This window comes from Anarrhichthys ocellatus, unplaced genomic scaffold (genome assembly GCF_004355925.1).
Source record: "Anarrhichthys ocellatus isolate YVR2014 unplaced genomic scaffold, GSC_Weel_1.0 scaffold91, whole genome shotgun sequence".
In the NCBI taxonomy this organism is placed as follows: Eukaryota; Metazoa; Chordata; class Actinopteri; order Perciformes; family Anarhichadidae; genus Anarrhichthys; species Anarrhichthys ocellatus.
Window position 1 is genome coordinate 435384 of NW_022280121.1, and position 20600 is coordinate 455983.

The 20600-nt window shown below is 42.1% G+C and overlaps 4 protein-coding genes across 8 annotated transcripts in view; 3 read left to right on the forward strand and 1 right to left on the reverse strand.

The window, feature by feature from the left end:
* syne1a (spectrin repeat containing, nuclear envelope 1a) overlaps positions 1-3755 on the reverse strand; it is a 122884-nt gene extending 119129 nt beyond the window's left edge. The window contains exon 1 of the mRNA XM_031875462.1: positions 3379-3755. Coding sequence (XP_031731322.1) covers positions 3379-3445 — 67 coding nt within the window. The 5' untranslated portion in view covers positions 3446-3755. The remainder of the gene's footprint in view (positions 1-3378) is intronic.
* A 4118-nt stretch (positions 3756-7873) lies between these two features.
* myct1a (myc target 1a) lies at positions 7874-10123 on the forward strand. Its single transcript, XM_031875517.1, has 2 exons — positions 7874-8158; positions 9026-10123. The coding sequence occupies exons 1-2, from the start codon at positions 8104-8106 to the stop codon at positions 9571-9573; spliced, it is 603 nt and encodes a 200-aa protein (XP_031731377.1). The 5' UTR covers positions 7874-8103; the 3' UTR covers positions 9574-10123.
* A 323-nt stretch (positions 10124-10446) lies between these two features.
* On the forward strand, positions 10447-16882 carry serac1 (serine active site containing 1). The gene is made up of 17 exons (XM_031875520.1): positions 10447-10837; positions 11329-11423; positions 11541-11577; positions 11657-11799; positions 12226-12315; positions 12936-13067; positions 13156-13277; positions 13356-13484; positions 13596-13709; positions 14052-14214; positions 14440-14590; positions 14693-14834; positions 15068-15168; positions 15415-15512; positions 15666-15848; positions 15948-16091; positions 16228-16882. Exons 2-17 carry the CDS (start codon positions 11330-11332, stop codon positions 16362-16364), a joined length of 1980 nt encoding a protein of 659 aa, XP_031731380.1. The 5' UTR covers positions 10447-10837; position 11329; the 3' UTR covers positions 16365-16882.
* An 83-nt stretch (positions 16883-16965) lies between these two features.
* On the forward strand, positions 16966-18338 carry gtf2h5 (general transcription factor IIH, polypeptide 5). 5 transcript variants are annotated; one of them, XM_031875526.1, is made up of 3 exons: positions 16966-17214; positions 17742-17827; positions 18002-18338. In XM_031875526.1, exons 2-3 carry the CDS (start codon positions 17793-17795, stop codon positions 18180-18182), a joined length of 216 nt encoding a protein of 71 aa, XP_031731386.1. In that variant the 5' UTR covers positions 16966-17214; positions 17742-17792; the 3' UTR covers positions 18183-18338. The 5 variants fall into 5 exon arrangements, with proteins under 5 accessions (XP_031731386.1, XP_031731385.1, XP_031731382.1 ...); XM_031875525.1 differs by having other exon boundaries at positions 17210-17286; XM_031875522.1 differs by lacking the exon at positions 16966-17214 and adding an exon at positions 17219-17286 and having other exon boundaries at positions 17682-17827.
* Positions 18339-20600: the final 2262 nt, after the last annotated feature.

Sequence of the window (20600 nt, forward strand, 5' to 3'; positions counted from 1 at the left end):
CACACACACACACACACACACACACACACACACACACACACACACACCGTTGTATCAAACAGTATGTCGTGTTGCAGTAACAGAAGCTGAACAAGACACAGCCAATAAGCCCACAGGGCGAAAAAGAGAAGCCTGTGCTGGCTGTCATAAGAGAAGCCTGTGCTGGCTGTCATGCGACTGCCTCTATGGCAACAAGTCATAAACACAATCTGGAAAGAAGCAGCAGTAATATCCCAGATGCATCTGGGATATTTTTAAAACACCAAGTGCTTGTTTCAGTGTCTCTGTGTGAAGCTGTGGTACCCAGAGCCGCAGACGATAAATGGTGGCGTCAGGACTAAGCAGGAGGCTGGCGTGGCTCAAGGTGACCGTCTGCCTGGTTCTTCCTTGGCTGCGGCCGAACCATAATGTCGCCCCTGGCAACAGGATGTCACCCTGGACCTGTGCCAACGTGAGGATTTGTGCCAGTACCACCAGCAATCAGGAGCTTAAAAACGGGTGTGTGGGCTCTCTCTCTCTCTCGCTCTCTCCCCAACTTGTCCAGTGTCCTTTTCTTGCTTTTCCAACTGCCTCTTTCATCCCTATTTCATCCGTCTAATATGCTACTGACTGCTGTTGCCTTTGCCCTCTTTTTCACATTTCTTCCTGCTCAGCATCCTCCTTAATCAAAAATTACAGAAGGTGCTGATAAAAAGTGTACTGCACTGCAGAATTTCCTTAAATGCAGTCGCTTTGCCAAGAAAAAATGAATACGCGAAGCCATAAACGATTGAGAAACTACATGCAAATCTGCTTATTTGATCAAATCAAATCACAAGTACAGAATAATACACACACACAGACAACTCAAGCAGGTGTCCCATATACAATGAGACTCAGCAACGGTGTCTGCTTGATAAGCTAGCAGACGGTGAAGCCCAGAGGCGTAGGTGGGAACGCACGCCTCTGCCGCCCACGACGGAGAAAACAGGTGAGAAATTGAAATAGGAAAAAACGGCGCATCGCTTTTCTCATTAATGAGAGACAACAAACGGGCAAATTCCACAGCATATGGAGGAGTTCAGGCTGGGAGGTCTTCAAAGCGGACTCCGCGTTCTCTGCCATATGGTGTCACTAATTGCTGTTTTTTCCGCCGCGACACAGAGGTACACCAAAAGAGACGGTTGAAAGATGAAAAGCACAGACCCAAAAACTGGGGCAAAAGTTTTGATTGTTTTGATGTCGCGCTGAGCGGTTACTAACAGCTTCTAAATTGAGCCTGAAGGGAGTACAGTTCATTTTCATAGTTGCTGGTGATTTGTGGAAGTGGCTAATTTGAGAACATTGTCCTCTCTGGAGAGGATGAATACAATATGGTAATGTAATCAGACTTTAAAAGACATAAAAAATAGAATTAGAGTACCTATATTTAACTCTGAAGTCGTAAGAAATAAGATTGCATTCAAGTTTTCACCACTAACGTGAACATAAACGTCACAATAAAGTACATTTCTGAACACTTATCCCGCTGGAGAATTACTGCAACCGTGGGAAATGAAAAGCGAGCCACCCTGAACAAAAGGTGCCATTGATTTCATTCAGCGATCTAATTTGTGACATTTCTACCTATAGAAACACCGCATGATACCCGAGGCAAGGAACGCTCACGCTCACGTTATGGTGTGTTCTCTTTATGCTGTGTGCTGTTTTATGTTCAGACAAATAAAAAAACACAAGTGTTCCTCTTTGATTCTGAGAAAACATCTTGATGATATCATCACAGGTTCAGCTCTCGTCTCCCAGGAGATGGATTGCCGACCAGAAGTGCGGCGTACTCATTATATATGGCATAATGAGTGACATTGCTGAAATAAAGCAAATCTATTGACACCACCGGCAGCATGTGAGACTTGTAGTACATCTCTACTCAAGCATGTCATTCAAAAGCCATTCAAATGGCCCATGTGTCTCTGCAACCGTTGGTAAAGAGACTGTTTGGTGTATTTAGATAATGTGGACACACCCCCATCCACAGGACCCAGCCAGAAGAGTATTTTAGGAACAAGCCACACTTGGGACAAAGCAACATTATTTACAGTTCATGTCATTTACTGTCTTGTCGTGTTAAATAATAGTCCTGAATTTACCTACAAGCAGTGGACTCCATTATTACTACATATTCTCTATAGACAAAATATTATGCAGCCTCCCAAAAAAAGGAATATATATATTTTTTATCCTCAGATAAATAAAAGAATAATTTTACACCACTGTGATGTAATAAACTGATTCTCTCCAAATACTATGTCTAACACGTCAATGTTCTTGCATCTTAAGGGGGAAGCTTCTAAAATTAGATCAATCGGAGCACAATCGGGATTCAAAGTGTGCACCAACACCTGCACACAGTGATGCAGAGGAGCCACGTGGCTGGTGATGCCGTTCTTAGCTTTTACAGAAACTGCCACCTCAGAAGCCACACAGGGAGCAGCCATATTGGATCCCAGCTCTGGTGTCACCTGACTTTCCCTGCTACTTTGCGAGTGTCATCCATCTGATCCGGTTAGTGAGGGGATGTGTGACTATGCCACACAGGGATACAATGTTTTACTGTAGAGGAAGGTGATACACACACACACACACACACACACACATTGTTTGACTTCTAGGAAGGGGGGAAAAAAGACTGAATAAATGTTGATATCTGCTGTAAATACAGTGAAAAAATGAAAGAAAAGTTAGAGCAGAGGTCAGAGATAAGACACGAAAACCAGAATTGCTAGTTTGAATGTGTCAAGGGTGCAAAATCATTTTTAAAAATGTCTGTAATTCATGCCACAGTACGCTACATGAACAGAAGTCTAAGGATACGACTGTCCACATCAAGGAATGGACTTCATCCTGGCAGCTTCTCTGGGGATTAGCTTTATCTATTGTCTGCTTCCCAGTCATCCACAGACACAAGCACATACTGTGCATGTATGCAAGCATGTGCACACATAGACACAAACAGTGAATACATACAACAGTTGCATGCATCTCTATTTTCTATTTAAAGCCAACTAAAGCACTGTGAGCAACTACATGTTGGACAAAACACAACTGATTATGACCTAAACATGTCCAATGTGCTTGACTACTGCATGCTGTGATATTGCGTATCCCTTTCTGTCATGTCCTTCCCATACCACACGTTTATAAGACATTTGAACTTGAACAGCACTCCACAGATAAGACATGAGCAGAAAAGATCAAATCCATGTAGAGCAGTTTTACAGTAACAGTAAATGTCTCTAGCTCATACTGTTTTGCTGTGTCATGCCAAGCACTAGGTCACCCCTAAAAACGCTGCAGAACCCAGGTGGAGGGGTTTTGAGTGAGTACGCATTTTACACCTACCTTGCAGCATCTGCATCACGTTGGCAATATCCCGAGTAGAGTGTCCATAGTGCCTGGGTGATGCCATGCTGCTGTCCTGAGGTCATCAAAGTCACGTCTCAAACTCCCGTGCGTCACCACCCGCGAGGCTCCGATGCTGTGATCAGGACTCAGATCGAGCCGCAGCAGTCGTGCGTCTCCCACTGACCGCAGGGCTATCAAGGCTGAATCGTGTCCATGCTGTATGTTTTCTCTTTTCAAGTCATCCCTGTTGCAGTAGCAGTCTGCAATCCTCTCACTCGGAGAAGCTCCTCCCCCGACGATGACGTAAGTTCATACTGTATGTGTATGCGAGCAATCACATACAGTATGCCTGAGCCTTTCACTTCTGCAGACAAGACAGCTTCCTGGTCTGCCTGCACTGCCACCTCCTGTCCAATCAAAAGGGATGGCTCTTCCTTCCTCACTTCAGGACCAATAGCATGCCGGGTATCGTCCCGTGCCAACTGGTGCCACTGTAAGATGTGTGCCATGTCTGTGAGTGTGGGAGAGAAAGTGTTTGTCAGCAAGTGAGAGACGCAATGGACGAACAGAGGAGAGAATCTGCTGCATCGGACCTCGCCTCTGATGGCAACAACACATTTCTTACTGGATGTGAACTTAGATAAAGCAGTTATACCACATATGTTAAAGGTAAAATCCATCCACAAACAGAATTGACATTGTAATTTTCTAAATCAGAGCTTCGGGACTTGAATTGATGATTTCAGGAGACACTTTCAGGGGTTGCTGAAATAAATAAGTGACTAATTTTATCTTTATGTATTAAAGTAAATGCTTACTGGGCTTCTCCGAGATGCACTTTCCTTTCTTACACTTTTCTATTTTATTATTTGAATGACTAAAACTGTAAATTGATGAGGAGTCTGGGGTCATACTCTGAATCATGACATAATCAATGTACTTAACTAATAACGATAAAGTATTTAGTAAAAAATAGTTTGATTTTGGATGAAGGGCTTCCAGCTCGAACTCAGAAAATGTCCTTGTATTTTAAAGAAGTCGCCATGCGTGCTCGTTTAGCTTACTATGCATTGCTCCATCATTCACTGCTTATTGAGTCTCATGCAACAGTGGACTTTCCTTTTTAAATGAAATGTGACACGTGCAGGTAGAAAAAAAAAAAAATCACCGATACGAGTAAACAATCGATGAAAACACAACCCTGCCAATAAAACATCTCTCCCAAAAAACTCCATATCCGATATTTGCTGCTCCCCAGCCGATCAATGCCACTCTTTGAAATGCATGAGGGAGGTGTGACGAACCACTGGGCTCTGAGCACTTATCACAGTGTGTAATCCCATTCGACGAGTCCTTTCATCATCATCTCAGGAGAGCTCTTAGAGAAGCTGCTCTGGCCACAGCCTCATCCAACAAAGTGAGAGACAGAGGAGTGGGCATGGGAAATATAAAAGCTGATAAATTATTATTGATTGCAGATCCTCTGCTCAATGAATGACACTGAAAACACTGCACAGATGTAGTGCAATCTGCTTTGAGGATTCATTTATGGAGTGGCTTTACGTTAATGAGGTGGAGGCATTAGAGCAGCATGAGGGTGATTTCATGGACAGCAGAACGGCTCTCCGCCATCTATTTGTGAGTCCAGATTTCTTGATCTCTGCATTGTCTAGGCTCTCTTTGAAAGCTGCGCTGTTTACCGTTTACCGACAGTGACTGAGGAAATATGATGTTTACCGGGAAAAAACACTCTTAGCCAAAATGATGTGGGATAAGAGGTTATTATTTAGACTGAAGAATTGTATTGTATGGGAATCATTCCCAAAAGCAGGCAACTATGTGTATAGGGTATTATTAGCATAGCTTACCGCCAAATAAATTATATACGCAAGTTTCTCAATAAAAATGAATATGCCATATAGAGGACAAAAAAATAAGAATTAATTAAAATGATATGCCTACCCAATCACAACTCAACCCACACAGTAACAACTAAATCAGCGATGCGTCCATATAAATAAATAAATACAAATCTAACCATTTTGTGTCAGAGTCAGCTGTTGGACTGGCCAGTGTGATAAATTGTGGGATTCAGTTGGATCGGCTGGCTCCTCTGCAGCAGAGACGGACTGCTGATTCCTACATTTCCACGCAGCTCTGCTGGGGGTGACCTCCACCGTCCAGAGACCCACAGGACCAAACGGATTCAGCAAAATCGGAGAGCAGACACTGCAGAGGGGAGCAGAGAGCGGAGACAAAGCACGTGGGTCAATAGGAACTCTTCCTATAGTAGCCAGAGCCATTCCCATTAAGATACGTTTCCTTATCTAATCAATGCACAGGCGGAGAGCTGGGACCAAGACCGCCAGTGTGGTAATCTCTTCCATGCAATGTCAGCAGTTTTCTGAAATCTCATTATAAAGTTTGTTGCCGACCTGCATGTCAAAATCAACACAATGCCCGGGAGAAATTCTGTTCTGTAACTATTTATGTCGTGCAAAACTCATCCAAGAAGCCGTTTTATCTGGTATCAACTCAGATGTTTCCTTAAACAAAGGGGACAAATCTCCTTATTACAAGTGATGTTAAATAAGTTATACTGATGTTTGTAGGCCAAGTATTCCAATGTTATAAGACATTAAACAGATGTGGATATAACTCGCAACCCATTTCCATTGTTTTCTATGGGGGAAAAAACACACATGCTATTGCAAATCCTGCAAAAACTTTACTTCGAATTCATACGTCATAGCAGACCAATCCTCACTGAGCTGCACATGTGTGATATCTAAACTGCTAAAAACATGTGGAGGATGATGCTGTGTGTGTACAATGCAATAATCAGTACACACAGCCCACCACGCACACTGAACAACACGCTGAGCAAATTGCATGATATGCATTTGAAATGTGCTGTGAAGTTATCGTGGAGTATTACTCCATCTACTGTTCAAAGAGGGAACAGAAAGACCACATAGTAGAGACCGTCCCTCCCTAGCGGCTGACTCGGCCTCTCTACATCGAAATATTACCGACCACAGTGGTATTCATTTATTATAGGAATAAAAAAAACATTCCATTTCACTTATCCATGTTCCCTGTAATAATAGTTTATGCATAAGTGCTGTCCCAGAATGGCACATTGATAAACGCTCATGTTTAGGAGATTGATGAGATATTGTTTGATCTAATCTACAAATAGAAACTCCTCACGGTTCTGTATTATTTCTCAACCACAGCATAAATATATCCTTCGTTGCCGGCTACATTCTTGAAGTCCTTACACAAATCTAGTGTCCCTGTTTACATATGAAGGTTTGCACACTGTAACTTCCCACCACTCTGCCCAATGACATTTTGATAAGGTTATGAAATTAAGCCAAAAATTTCAAAGAATGTTGTCCTCCACCTATGAGCCCATTACACTTTAATTACTCTATAACAGAACACAATGGCCAGTGGCCACACATACTAGTGTGTTATGGGTGTTTGCTGGTTTTTAGGACAGGTTTTACAGCAGAGCCAACAATTAAAGGAAGTTCAGGCTTTGGTCCGGCTATTTTCTCTCTCTACTTTACAGTGAGAAGGTTGTCAAATTCTTAGTGTACTCACAAAGATTTTGTCTGACAGCCTAAGAACTTTTCCTTTTACTGGACAGGATTAACAGGGAGACTTGATTAATGTTGAGGTTGAAGTTAAGGTGAAGGAAGGTTTACCATCCAAAAGCTGATGGGGGCAAATGGGGCTGGTCTACATTAGACGCATACCAACATGACAGCTCGCATCCTTCCCTCTGACTATACTGACGACCATGCAGATTTGACTTGGAGGGGATTAATACAATGCTGACTGACTGAAGTAACTGAGCTGCTTTTCTGTCTTATCAAACTACAATGTTTTTACTGGATCTCTCCAACTGAGGAAAGGACCAGACATCCAAAGCAGGCACCGCTGACCTGGCAGACACAGTGGAAAGACTGAGCGTAACAAAGACGCTGGAGATCAGAACAGGCAGATATCCACACAGTCCGTTCAAAATAAAAATACACCAGAGCATCATTACCCGAGTATTAAAAGCACTTACAGTATCGTCACCATCAATTCCAGCTGTGGTATTGTGTTCAGCACCCATTGCAGGCCTGTGCATTTTATGGTTAACTGTTTCATGTGGTCTCTGTGGTGGGCAGGGAAAAATATGTGAGAGATTGAAATATTTGTCATTTCTGAAAGGAACCAAATATTGGTGAGTGTGGTGGACTTTCCTATGGTGAAAGCTGAAGTAATGAGTCTTGCAGTACTTGGGTGATACCATTTCACATTAATCAACCCGAAGGAAATGATGGGGGAGGAAGTGATTACAGCAACACCCCGTCTCCCCACCTCCAGGATCTCTGTCCTGGATAGATAAGCCACTCCTGTTGCTAATTTCAAGCAGGAAAGCAGGAAATGTGACAGTGTAGTTTTCCGCTTCCATAAACAAGACGGCCGCCAGAGTTAGCCGCCAGTCCTGTGTGCCTCTGGGCTCAGACATACTGACAGAGAAAGTGAGCAAGGGACAAGAGAGGGGAAAAGTGAGAGAACAGGAAAGAGGGGAGCCAGAAAGACAGGAAAACCCATCAGAAGTAAAGAGAGAGACAGGCAAGAACTGACAGAAGAAGAAGAAGAGAGAGAGTTAAAGACACACTGAACTGAGTATCAGTCTCCCTTCTTCTCCTTGAAGTCATGGCCGGGAACAACACAAATCTCTTTCTGGAAATACTTCAGTCTTATGACGCTGGTGAGTTTTTTCTGACTTCCCTTCTCTTTTAGCAGGTCTTTTTTCATGTGGTCTCTCTGATTGGCGCTGTCGTTCTCTCAGGAATCTAAGCTTTAATCACCTCTGAAACGGAAATACATGATTCTTTTTGAAGATTACTTCATATAGACTTTTGCAACTCACTCCAAATCTATAAGGTCCAGACGTGTTTTCTTAGTTATTTTTTCCTCCGTTTTCCTAAATGTCATTTCCAGATGACTTTTGACCAGTGTCTCCTTTCCCTTTTCCTTAAGTTAGAGCAAAAATAGAAACCGCTGTGGAAATATGGGCTGGTAGAAAAAGTGGGTTCAGTCTTTTAACGCTCAACTGTATTGAGAGGAAATTGATTTGTTTTCGCTGGCAGCTGTCCACAGGATTTGTTTTAGCCGCTGCATTCTCTCTCTTCTCTCAAGCACGCTTATGTGGGCACTACTGCTTCCAAGGCAGAGAAGCAAAGAGCAAAAGTCAGTGCTTTTTTTGTGGAAATGAAATGCAATCAGTTCATTGTCTCCAAAAAACTTGCTCTGGTAAACATGAAAGAGGAAAGACTATTATCATTTTGTCAAGAAGTTGTTGTTTGTTACAAAGAGATGTTTGTTGTAATGTTGGCTAAAATTCCTTCCATTCCCAAGGGATAATAAAAAAGGCTATCATTAAGGATGAAGTAGATTGTATTGCATGTGCATAAATATTATTAAACTCTTGTTCCTTACAGTGAACATGAAGAGTAAACAAGATAATTCTGCAGGCAAACAAAAATATGGAGTGCGTTTGTTAAGGATCCATCAAAAATACATATTGAAGCACAGTTCATAAAATATCCTTTTTGATATGTTTCTCTCTTCCCAGTCCCTCTGATCATAGCTTTCTGTGTGTCCATCGCGGTGGGCCTGGTCTTGGGGGCCCTGGTTTACGTGATCTTGACCTGGATGTCCCGACGCAAGGCAGGCTCTGCCAGCATCACCCGCCGCCCTCCCCACCAATCGCGCACGTCTTCCCGCAACCGCCCAGGCTTTAACCGCAACAGCAGCTACGACCGGCGCAGCAACAACAGTTTGGTCAGTGCTGCTTTCAGCTTCCACCGGCAGACTTCCTCCCCAGATCCCCTTGATCCTCTGGGGCACAAATCCAGCTTCAGGGCCTCCACCTTCCACCCTCTGCTCCAGTGCAGCCAAATCGCCAGAGAGGCAGAGGAGGGGAGCCAAACCACGCTGCCTCGTACACCGACTCTGACCACGTCAACGGGATCGGCTCAAACGGCAGCCCGGCCAGCTGCCACCCCACCCAGACCTGAGTCACTTTGGGGGAACAATGGCCCGAGGGGTTCCCATGCTACACAGACCCCACCTCCAGCTTATGAGAGCATTATTAGAGCATATCAGGAAACACGCACCTGAGAGGGGTGAAAGAACCAGGCGGACTCTTCAGTAAAACATTAAAAAACAGTTCACTCTCAGTTATGCGGGCTGCTTATGGACAGAAATGATTCCACTTCTGTATAAAGACATTCAAATACATACTGGTGACTGATGGGGCATTTACGCTGCAAGACGAGACTTCTCCTTTGTCCCTGCTGCAAAACAGAGAATGATTGTGTGTGTGTGGCCCAAAGGAAGGCAAATGTATCTGTCATTGATGAATCTATGTAAAACCTGGTGGAGACAGCTTTGAACTCATTTGGTGTTTTAATTGCCGTCGAACATGTTTTTTACAGAGCTGTGGTGTTTGGGGGTGCGTGTATTCAAAGTAATTTAGTGTGTCTGTGTTTGCGAGTACGGTGTGTTTGAGTTTGAGAGAGATGCACATAATGGTGGGTGTCAAAAGTGTTGCTGTTTTAATTAGATTGTAATTTAATGAACTTTGCTCATAAACGAATGCAATAAAAGCAAGAATGAAAAAGCATGACAACTGATTTTTCCATGCAACACCTGTGGTCTGAAGGGTGTTTGTTAGCACAAACAAAGTGGTGCGCCTTCTTGCTTAGGGCAACACAAGATATGAACATAATAACATGAACACCTGCTAAATATTGCAACTTACTACAGAAGTCATCCAAATAGAAATAAATATTACCTTAGAGAAGTTTTGAAAAGTCAATTTTTGTTGACTGTGTTAGACAAGTGTTAATAGCATTTTGAGGTTGTGGTGTTAATGTACAATATTGCATTGTGAGGTTGTCCATTGATGGGGACAATAATGTACCTTATCAAAAACAATACGCAATATAATGCAATTTAACACAACACTAGTGCAAACTACAGGCTTGTGTAAATCATTCTCTGAACATTATAATCTGTACAATAGTTTGAGTTTGTTGTGTTATTGTGGTATTGGATCACACGTGTTTTTTGTATTTATTATTTTGTCCACCCCCTTATGAGCAGACAGATGTGTGTACGTCCTGTCTGACGGTTTCCTGGTAAGGTACCCGCTTAACCATGTTTAAGTTTGGCAGAGGACAGCCAACACACATCATCACAGATATTATATTGCAGGTCGACTAAATATAATACCGTAACAAACATATTTCTGATGGCGTTAGTCTCCATAGATGACGTATTATTTGTGAGACAAGTTGTCATTGTGCTTCAGAACACCGATCCGCTACGACCGCGGAGGACATTACTGTAGTCCTTTGGAAGTTTGTCGATAAATAATAAGGTAATGTCAGTGTGCAACAATGGAAACGAACTTAATGGTCCAGCTGGGTAGCTAACAGCTAATAAGCTGGCGGAGAGCTTATACTGACTGATAGTTGAGGTAACAGTCGCTACTGGCTTAGCCCTCGCTTGTCATTCCAAGCTAACTGCAGCTAACGTCAGCTAATGTTAGCTACTTGTAACGTTACGTGATTTCATTACTTATTAGGTAACTAGCTAGCTAGATAAGTTAGTTAACTATTACAGGTAGGCATCGATTATTGTTACAAGTTGGTTAACTGTCGCTACTGTCGGTTGTTTCGTCGATAGAGCCTCAAACATAGATCGCTGTGCATCATAACTTTGATAGTTTTATATAACGTTAGTTACGTGTTTTACGTTAAATAAGCCTTAGCGTGAGTGTCACTGGCCTTACTATGGTGTATGTACGTGTCTAGTGTAAGGTAGTTAGTCTCCTGTTAACGTATCTACAACATACTGGGTGACCTGCAGGATGTCTGGTGCAGCTCTACGACTGATCCGCTGTCGGAGACTGAGCACAGCTGGGCCGCCTGGAGTGAGGAAAGTGCTTCAGTGGAAACATTTAAGTAAGTTATTATGAGACATAATTGACGTGTGTACACCGCGTATTGTGCTAGCTTGTAGTACTCTAAATACATAGATTCAACCGTCTTTCAATGGATCCCTTTTCTGTTGACATTTAGGGAAGGTTGCTAAAGTAACTGGTGCAGTTGTCTCTGGGTGAGTTACAGTGTTTACATACTTTGATCCTGGACTTGTGTCACTGTGGAGCCACAGCTTATCCATTACCTTTCTATAGGGGCTGTCTTTTTATCACTTATGAAGTGGTGGCCTTGAACAAAGCTGTGACCATTGACACCAGTGCGATTCTTCAGGAGAAGTACAAGTCTTACATCTATCTGAAAGCCACTCCCTCCGATGAAAAGGAGAACCTCACTGCAGGTACTGAAAGTCATCCACCTAGAATAAGACCATTTTGAGATTTCACTTTAGTTCAGATGTTTTGCTTTTGGACTTCCCAGACCAGCTAGATAACATCTGGAATATGCTGAATGGCTTTATTTATTTCTTGTATGAGCACAGAATGATACTGAGTTTGCCACGTCCAGGTGCCCAGTGACGTCTGTTATCACTACTTCCAGTCTTTCCTTCCCCTCTCTACTATCTCTGTTGCCTGAATGTTTGGGTCAGCCTGTTGACTGATCTCACTTCCACTGGTCACGGTTCTCTTATGTAATGGAAACGATCACCTATACTGAGAAACAAATGAGCAAACATTACTAAATAGCTTCTGGTAGAGTCTTTATAGAAATGAAAATCTAATTTTCTAGGTCATTGTAGTATTTTTTTCCCACATTGTGTGTTTAGGGCTTACGCACAAAGCAAGGAGGGAACTTCATAAAGCAGCAAGGCGGTTTCTGGAAATATCATCTCGGGTTATGCTGCAATCACTAGACGGTAAGAAACCAAACGTTGTCATTATATCTTACGTTTCACAGTTTCAGCCATAGTACTGCCCCTCATGTTTCTAAGGTTGGAAAGCAGAAGCTGCTGCTAATAGAGGAACAGACATGTAGTCTAATAAAACTACAGCTGCCGACTCATTTTTATGTGGAGTGTGCACATTGAGTCTAAAGGAAACACCTGCTTTGTACATGCACATCCTGTTTTGATGTCTCATAGTTTGTGTATTAATGTGCATAGTGTGCAGTAATACACATGCATTGTTGTTTTGTTCGCCTTATATTACCTCCTCTGTTAATCATGACGTTTGATTGTAAATGTTAAATTATAGAAATGACATTTTTCATGAACATACATTCCCATAAGATATCTAATAAATCAACTTTTTGACTTTTTAAAAATAAAAAGCTGCCACATTGATTACACAAGTTTTGAAACCAAAAGGTTTGTAACGTCTTAGCTGTTGGAGTAATCTGAAAGTGGTAGTGTAGAGACTGGTAGTTAGTCGTGGTAAATACAGTTTGAAGTGCCTTTAGCAGTATTTGTTTACCCCGTGTCCACCTCATTCTGGAAACGTTCAGCTAGTCAGCGAGCTTTCTATTCGTCTGTCATAGAGCACTTCAGCCATGTGGATGCAGACCCACATGAGGTGGCATTATGGGTCCTACTGAAGAGGACAATGTCAGCCAATAAAGCCATCAGACTACAAGCCGTTCAGGAGCTTGCAGGAAATCACCACTGGCACGGTAAGATACACAAAGTTGTTGCACGTCACTTCAGGTTCACTGTAAAACCTGAGGTGGGATTAGTTCACAGCTGTTGTCAATAATGCAGACTACCAGTACCAGACGGCAGCCCAGGTTATAGACCAGCAGACAGCAGTGGGCCTGGCCAGGACTCCTCATGTAGACCTTCGATTCTTCCTGCGCTCACCTGCACTGCCTGACCTGGAGGATGTAGGTATCTCCACTAACACTAACTATTCAACACTATTGATCATTTACATCACATAAGATGTTTTTACGTCTTCACAGGGTTTGTCGGCAGAGGATGGACTGAGGCAGCTGCTGGCGTCTCTGCCTCAGTCTGAGGTGGACAAGTGTGTTCAGTACTTTACCTCACTGGCCCTCAGAGAGAGCACCCAGTCCTTGGCAGCACAACGGGTAATTCAGACGGAATGATGGGACTCACGCGTGCACCTCTGAATACAGTCTTTTGGAAAAGTGACTACCTTTAAATCCTCATACTGACACATAAACTCTCCTATGTTGCAGGGTGGTCTGTGGTGTTTTGGAGGTAACGGGCTGCCTTACGCCCAGAGCCTCACCTCTGTTCCCTCTGAGAAGGTGGAATCCTTCTGCCTACAGGCGCTGGTACAGCACTCAAAGGTAATGACAGCCATTACACATCTAAACATGAACTAGTCTTCGTGGGAAGACACAAAGCACCTTTTGTTTTAGTTTGGTTAATTCAGTGGATTCCTATGGTTCACGGTTGGAGGGATTCTTGTCATCATGCAAGTATTTATAGAAGTGTTTTAATTGTATACACGGCACACTGAACTGAATTAGATTTCATAGTTTTCCGAACAGAAACAACGACAAACTCATCAGTTAATTTGGCTCACACCTGGACAAAACTCTGAGTGTAATAACTCCTGTCATTACTGGTTGATATTGATTGAAGGTGAATAAATGTTGTGAACTTACTGAAACACATCCGGTTTGCAGGTCCAGAGCCACTGTGACCACATAGTTGCCAAAGGTGGTCTGCAGCTCCTCCAGAGGGTTTATCAGCTTCGTAGAGACTCCCTGAAGATTCAGAGGAACATTGTTCGTATCATAGGAAATTTGGCGCTCAATGAGAGTGTTCACCAGGCCATATCCCAGTCTGGTAAATCTACAGCTCATCTACTTGTTCCATAGAGTCTAGTTATGTGTAATATTGTATTGAATATTACATATTCACCATTACAAAGACTTCAAATACTCATATACGTTTGCGTTTGTTTTCCGTTTTTAATACTTACTGTCCCAATTGTATTAACTGAAAACATAGCAACAGATTATAATACATCCAATACATTTTCTTCCCTCCCTACCTGTATCACACCTTCAGGCTGGGTGTCGGCCCTGGCTGAGATGGTGCAGTCTCCTCACGTCATGCAGGCGTCTCATGCAGCCCGCGCTCTGGCCAACCTGGATAGGGAGACGGTGAAGGAGAAATACCAAGATGGCGTCTACATCCTGCACCCACAAACACGTGGCAAGTAGGAAAACTATTCATTCTATTGTTACACATTTTTGATAAAGTATTAGTTCCAATATTATGTTGTATGTAAACCAACACTTGACAATGTGTTGATTTCCAGCCAGCCAATCAAAGCAGACGTGCTCTTCATCCATGGGATTCTTGGGGCAGCTTTTAAGACGTGGAGGCAGAAGGACCGCGACATGTCGGAGGAAGAGAAGGAGGCAGAAAGCAGGGAGGACTACACAGAGTGCTGGCCAAAGGTGAAGAACTCACCGTATTCCTATAATCACTGTGGGTCACCATTAAGTGCCTTTCCATGTTTGTCCTTATACATTTTTATATTAAAACATCTATGGATTGATCTTTCTGGCTATAAAGGAGACTCAATAGTGTTTTTTCATTAAACGTGAGGTTTCACAAATACATTGATTAATCCTAAAAAGATGAATCATCTCTCGCTGTTCTTCTGTGTTATATCCTCTTGTATTGACAGTCGTGGTTGGCTGCCGACTGTCCAAATCTGAGAGTACTATCAGTGGAGTACGACAGTCACCTCAGCGACTGGATGGCCAAGTGTCCCGCTGAGAATCAGAGGTGAGCAATCTGTAGTTTCTAGTGTTTAAGTATAAAGTATTGTATCAATGTGCAGGTGACGTTGGTTACTTACCAATAGTAATAACCACATTTTTGCACAACTCATCCAACATGACTATTTAAAGCTAATTAAGCTACAATTCTTGATAAATTTAAATGTTTAATTATCCTAAATGTTCCAGTATTTATTATGCCAGACTCTCATTGAGTGAACTGTTGAATCATTCTTTGCTTTGGTCTCTTCAGGAAGTCCTTGGCCTACAGAAGTCGAGAGCTCCTAAAGAAGTTAAAGCTGGCGGGAGTTGGAGAGAGGCCTGTGGTCTGGGTAGCCCACAGTATGGGAGGTATTCTGTCAGAACTTTCCTTCCACAAGCACTTCAGATCTTTACTCAAATCCCCTGAATGCAACATGAAAAACAAATGATTTCACACCTGTACCTACATGTGATTATATGTATCTACTGTAAAAGTTGTGCTCATTGTCTGTTTGTATTCAGGATTGCTTGTGAAGAAAATGCTGCTAGATGCCGCAGAAGACCCAGATATGCATGAACTGTTAAAGAACACCAAGGGAATAATGTTCTATAGTGTTCCTCACCATGGCACCTTTATGGCCGAGTACTCGGTCAGTGTCAGATATCTTCTCTTTCCCTCTGTAGAAGTCAGAGAACTTTGTAAAGGTAAGTGTTTGAAATGAATTGTGAGGTCCATGACTGTCTGTGTTTCATAGAAATGGTTCAGTATCTATTGTGAGTTGTTGTCCAAATGTGCTTTTTAAGACTCGCCGGCACTGCGCAACCTCAATGAGAACTTCCTGAACATGGCCAAAGAAAAGGAATTCAAGGTGCTGAGCTTTGCAGAGACGCTGCCAACAACCATTGGTCCCATGATCAAGATACTGGTGGTCCCAACACAGTCAGCGAGTATGTCACGATACTGCACATGTGAAATGAGACACGTTCATCTGTGATTTATAGCTTCAATATGAAGAGCTCAGATCTTTAAAGCAGTAAGTCTCATTCTTTTAGCGACCTTGAGTCTCCTCTGGTTGGGTTTCAGATCTCGGCATTGGAGAGCTCATCGAGGTGGACACAGATCATCTCAACATCTGCAAGCCGGAGAAGAAGGACTCGTTTCTTTACAAGCGCAGCCTTCAGTTCATCCTGGAAGCACTGCAGAGCTACATCAGCCACTGACTAACATATATGAACCCAACACACTGATGAAACCTACTATTTACTTGAAATGAAGGAGACCACTGACACCCATCCCCCCCCAAAATATATGAAAACATAACTGGCTATCCTTAATGCACACTTACATTAACAACCACTAATGTGATCATAATATGATTTGGAAAATTTAGCATTTTTTACAACTTGATTTCTGTGAGCGGTCAGTTGTGGTGAAAACGTGTGTTCTCCTAGTCGTCCCCTGAGATCGGTCTCTCTCATTAGTGAGTCAGAATTTTAAAAGATCATTCAATTTTTTTGAAAGTTTTTATTTTGTATTTTATTCTAACTGCAGTATGTCAGTCATATTGTCTGCCAAACATATTCCTTCCTGAACGTTACCTCAAACGGACCTGTATTAATATAATTCGGGTTGTATTTATTTGTACACGACTAACCAGGATATGGGTTTAAATCTCCACGTGTTTGTAGTCCTAATTGCCTCTAGCAATGCTGACAATGAATAAATGTATGAAGTTGGAGTCGGACGGGTCTATGTTCTGCATCTTTTTCATCTCAAAGCCACTTTGCAATGCATATCTCATTCAATGTTTTTTGTGTAAATCTCTGGATTCATTAGATCATTGAACATGACTGCTTTATGGTAATACTGGACTTTTACATCATTTACCCACCACAACAATAACCAGTTTCATCATTGGTAAATACAGTGTAGCTTTTTATCAGGAATGGTAATAATAACTTACGATGTATTTATTCCACATGCGCAATTTTTGCATCGCTGAAGATTGTCCCTCGCTACAGACCGTACTTCCCCACAACGCTTAGAAACCAGGAACAACAAAGTTAACAGGTTGGTGGAAGTCCGTCTCTTGTCATCCTCAACTCCTTCGCTTGAATATAACCACGTATCTCATCTTTATTGGTAGCGTATTCTGTTCACTATTTTAAAACCGCAGTACTTAGTATAGCCGCGGTGTCATGTCACGTAGCTTTGAACTAACGTCAGAGCTAGCTTAGCTAGCTAACCAGTCTCAAATCAGAAGCTAACGCTAACAGCTGTGTTCTTTAAACACTAACGTTACGTCACGTTAACCGCCAATGCTGTTTATGTTTTCTGGGGTAACGTTAATTTATGTTAAGCATGCTGTCTCGTAAAACAAATACTTTTAAAACGTTGGTCTATGTTTCGTGACTGTAAGTTACGGTTCGGTATCTGCTCATTGCCTCCGTTAGCTTATCGTGTTTACGGCCAGGAAAGTAACACGCCTTTTGTTTATTGTGCTGCAGGTCTTCAGGATTTTGTTTATTGTGCTGCAGGTCTTCAGGATTTTGTTTATTGTGCTGAAGGTCTTCAGGATTTTGTTTATTGTGCTGAAGGTCTTCAGGATTTTGTTTGCATCGACTGCTGATTTCTCTGCACGTGTCAACATGGTGAACGTACACAAAGGTGTCCTTGTTGAATGGTAAGGAAAACTGTAAATCTACCCAGAAATATTTGTGTAGATCAAGTAATTCTTACCAATATTTCTCTACGGATGCTGTTGCACTTAAAATGTATTTATTAACTGAAGTGCATAATCCTCACGTGTGCAGAATGTAATGATTTATGAAGCTGTCCCCTCTGCTCACTGGACCAGCGATCCTGCCATGAAGCAGTTCCTCCTCTACCTGGATGAGAAGATGGCCCTGGGAAAGAAGTTCATCCTCAAGGACCTGGACGACACGCACGTCTTCATCCTGGCAGAGGTGGTGCAGACCCTGCAGGAGAGAGTTGGCGAGTTAATGGACCAGAATTCATTCACCGTCACGCAGAAATAACAAAGAAGTCTCGCTTCTTGGACTTGAGGCTGTTTTTTTGAGTTTGTCCTTAAATGAACATTGTCTGCAATGTTTTAACTGCAGACTGAAATGGTGCATTTGCTCATTATTTTGTTGGAATAATTTGAAAAAAAAAGTAAATGTTTACCTGTGTGACCTTAGTTTGTGCTGCCTCTCAATTATGTCCATTCAGGACATTTGTTTAATGCATTTCATTGTTTCTTGATGATTTAAATTGACGATTTGAGTTTCCATTGTTACATCTGCCTTGGCATCAAATGGATGGTTCTTCAAAGCAAACAAAGTTAAGAGCAACAACGAGACAAAGGTGCATTGAGCTGTGAAATTGGGGGTTTATCTTTCAGTGGATTTGGCACTTATAGTGACCGTTTCACATTCAAACGTTCATTTTGTTCAGCATTTAACCCAAAAACATCACTTAATGCTTAATGACCATGAGAAATGTCATGTTTGAGATACAATAATAGAAACGGAACAAAGAAATTTAGTCAGGACCATTACTCGCTACATGATCTAAATGTAATTTCAAATATTCTACAAACTGTTGGGAAAATAGAGTAAACAACCTGTTTTATTCTAACTTCATTATTTGTCTGAAAGTCACATTTAAATATCCTCTGTCTCTCGAGAATGTTGAATAGTTTTGCTGCTATGAAGCTCGTCTATGTAACGTCCAGTAGAACATGTTGATGGGTCCAAGTGACACAAAATGTTTTCTTGGTTTGCTCCATGTTTCAGAAATACTGCCTTCTAACTTTTATTTCAGTCATAAGAGGTGCGTCGTTCTTGGAAGTACTGTAATGCCAAGTTGAGGCGTTGAGTGGACAGAACATGCCCCTATTCCAGAAATCTATTGAATATATGCTGCTCAAAAAATGTAAAGGAACACTTAATCATCACAGTATAGCAACAAGTCAATTAAACCTCTGGGACATCCATCTGTTCAGGTAGGAATTGAAGTGATTGTGAATCAATTTCACCTGCTTTGGTGTAAATTAAAGTGACAACAGGTGGACAGGAGAGGCAACAGGAAACAACCCCCCAAATAAAGGAATGGTTTTGCAGGTGGTGGCCACAGACCATTTCTCTCTCTCCTTATCCTTCCTGATTTTTCTCTAGTTTAGCATTCTACTGGTAGCAGTCCATTCCGGTTGCACAGGATGGCACATCCAAACAAGCCTTCACAAGGTCAGAGGTCTGCTGTGTGTCTCAGCCCACTTGTAAGAGCGTGGAGAAGATACCAGGTGGGAGGAGCTACAGGAACTGCCGGACCCTACAAAATGACCTCCAGCGGGCTACACGTGTTGCAACACGTGTTTGGTCAGCATGTTGCTGACCAAACAGATTCAGGCCCAATCCCAATCTCCACCCTTACGGACTTTGAGGAGCACTCCCGTGAAGTCCGTGAGGGTTTAGGGCTATCAAAATCATCGAGTGTTTGAGGGCTCTCTCACAGACATTTTGAGCCCGTTATGAACCCTTTCCGTAAGTCAGCATAGGATGCTGACTTTGCCTAAGGAAATTACCCACAAATCATTGCAATGTGACTTCAAGCACGGGGTAACCAGTGGACACATGGAGAGGTAAAAAAAAAAAAAAAAAAGGTAAACAAAGAGGACGGCTCACGTGTGTTCAGCCTGTCTTATTAAATGTACACAGAAACATTAAGGGTTAAAGATGGAACAACAAATAAACTTGAAATCAGAGGATATTTATTCATCAAATATTTGATTTTGTCATTGAAGCCGTTTTGACAAAAATTAGTTAATAGATTTTATGAACTGACCTCTCATCTGAAGAGCCTGAAAAACATTCAAATCAGGGAGTACAAAGTAGAAAATAAATACCCACAATTATACATCATATTTTTTGTCATTTTCATGGTAACGTGATATGTTGCAGCAAAGTGCTGTCTCATTCGTATTTACAACATTTTGAGCCTTCACAGTCTCTCACACTCAACCACTAACCAGGTGACGTCAGTAAGTCCTTGAGGGTTCAGGGTTTGAGCTTTAAGGGGACATTGGGATTGGGCCACAGGCTCCATGAGGGAGGCATGGGGGCCGACGTCGTTTCACCGTATACTACATCTTGTATCTATCTCATACTTTACAATGTGATTTTTACATGTGTGAATGTTACAATGTATCTACAACAGACCACTGATCATATTGTTAAATATAACCTGAGAGTGCAAATGCAGTCCTTCTGAGTTAACTAAATAAGTGTGAGGGTAAAACATTATCACAAACTTCTTTAGTAGTGTGACACAATTTATAAGGCATTGATTCCTACTTTTATTTAAACTAACACAGCTTCCCAACAGTCAACATCTACTATTTAACTACATTCTGCTAACATGAAGCTTAAATAGATTCAGAGAGTCACCAGGACCTC

Bases quoted from the DNA above. Each gene is read 5' to 3' on its own strand.
- myct1a (XM_031875517.1), top strand. From the start codon at position 8,104: ATGGCCGGGAACAACACAAATCTCTTTCTGGAAATACTTCAGTCTTAT. The intron at 8,159-9,025 runs GTGAGTTTTTTC...CTCTCTTCCCAG, and splicing joins ACTTCAGTCTTATGACGCTG to TCCCTCTGATCATAGCTTTC.
- serac1 (XM_031875520.1), top strand. From the start codon at position 11,330: ATGTCTGGTGCAGCTCTACGACTGATCCGCTGTCGGAGACTGAGCACA. The intron at 13,278-13,355 runs GTAGGTATCTCC...ACGTCTTCACAG, and splicing joins CACTGCCTGACCTGGAGGAT to GGTTTGTCGGCAGAGGATGG. The intron at 14,591-14,692 runs GTAGGAAAACTA...GTTGATTTCCAG, and splicing joins CACCCACAAACACGTGGCAA to CCAGCCAATCAAAGCAGACG.
- gtf2h5 (XM_031875526.1), top strand. From the start codon at position 17,793: ATGGTGAACGTACACAAAGGTGTCCTTGTTGAATG. The intron at 17,828-18,001 runs GTAAGGAAAACT...TCACTGGACCAG, and splicing joins AAAGGTGTCCTTGTTGAATG to CGATCCTGCCATGAAGCAGT.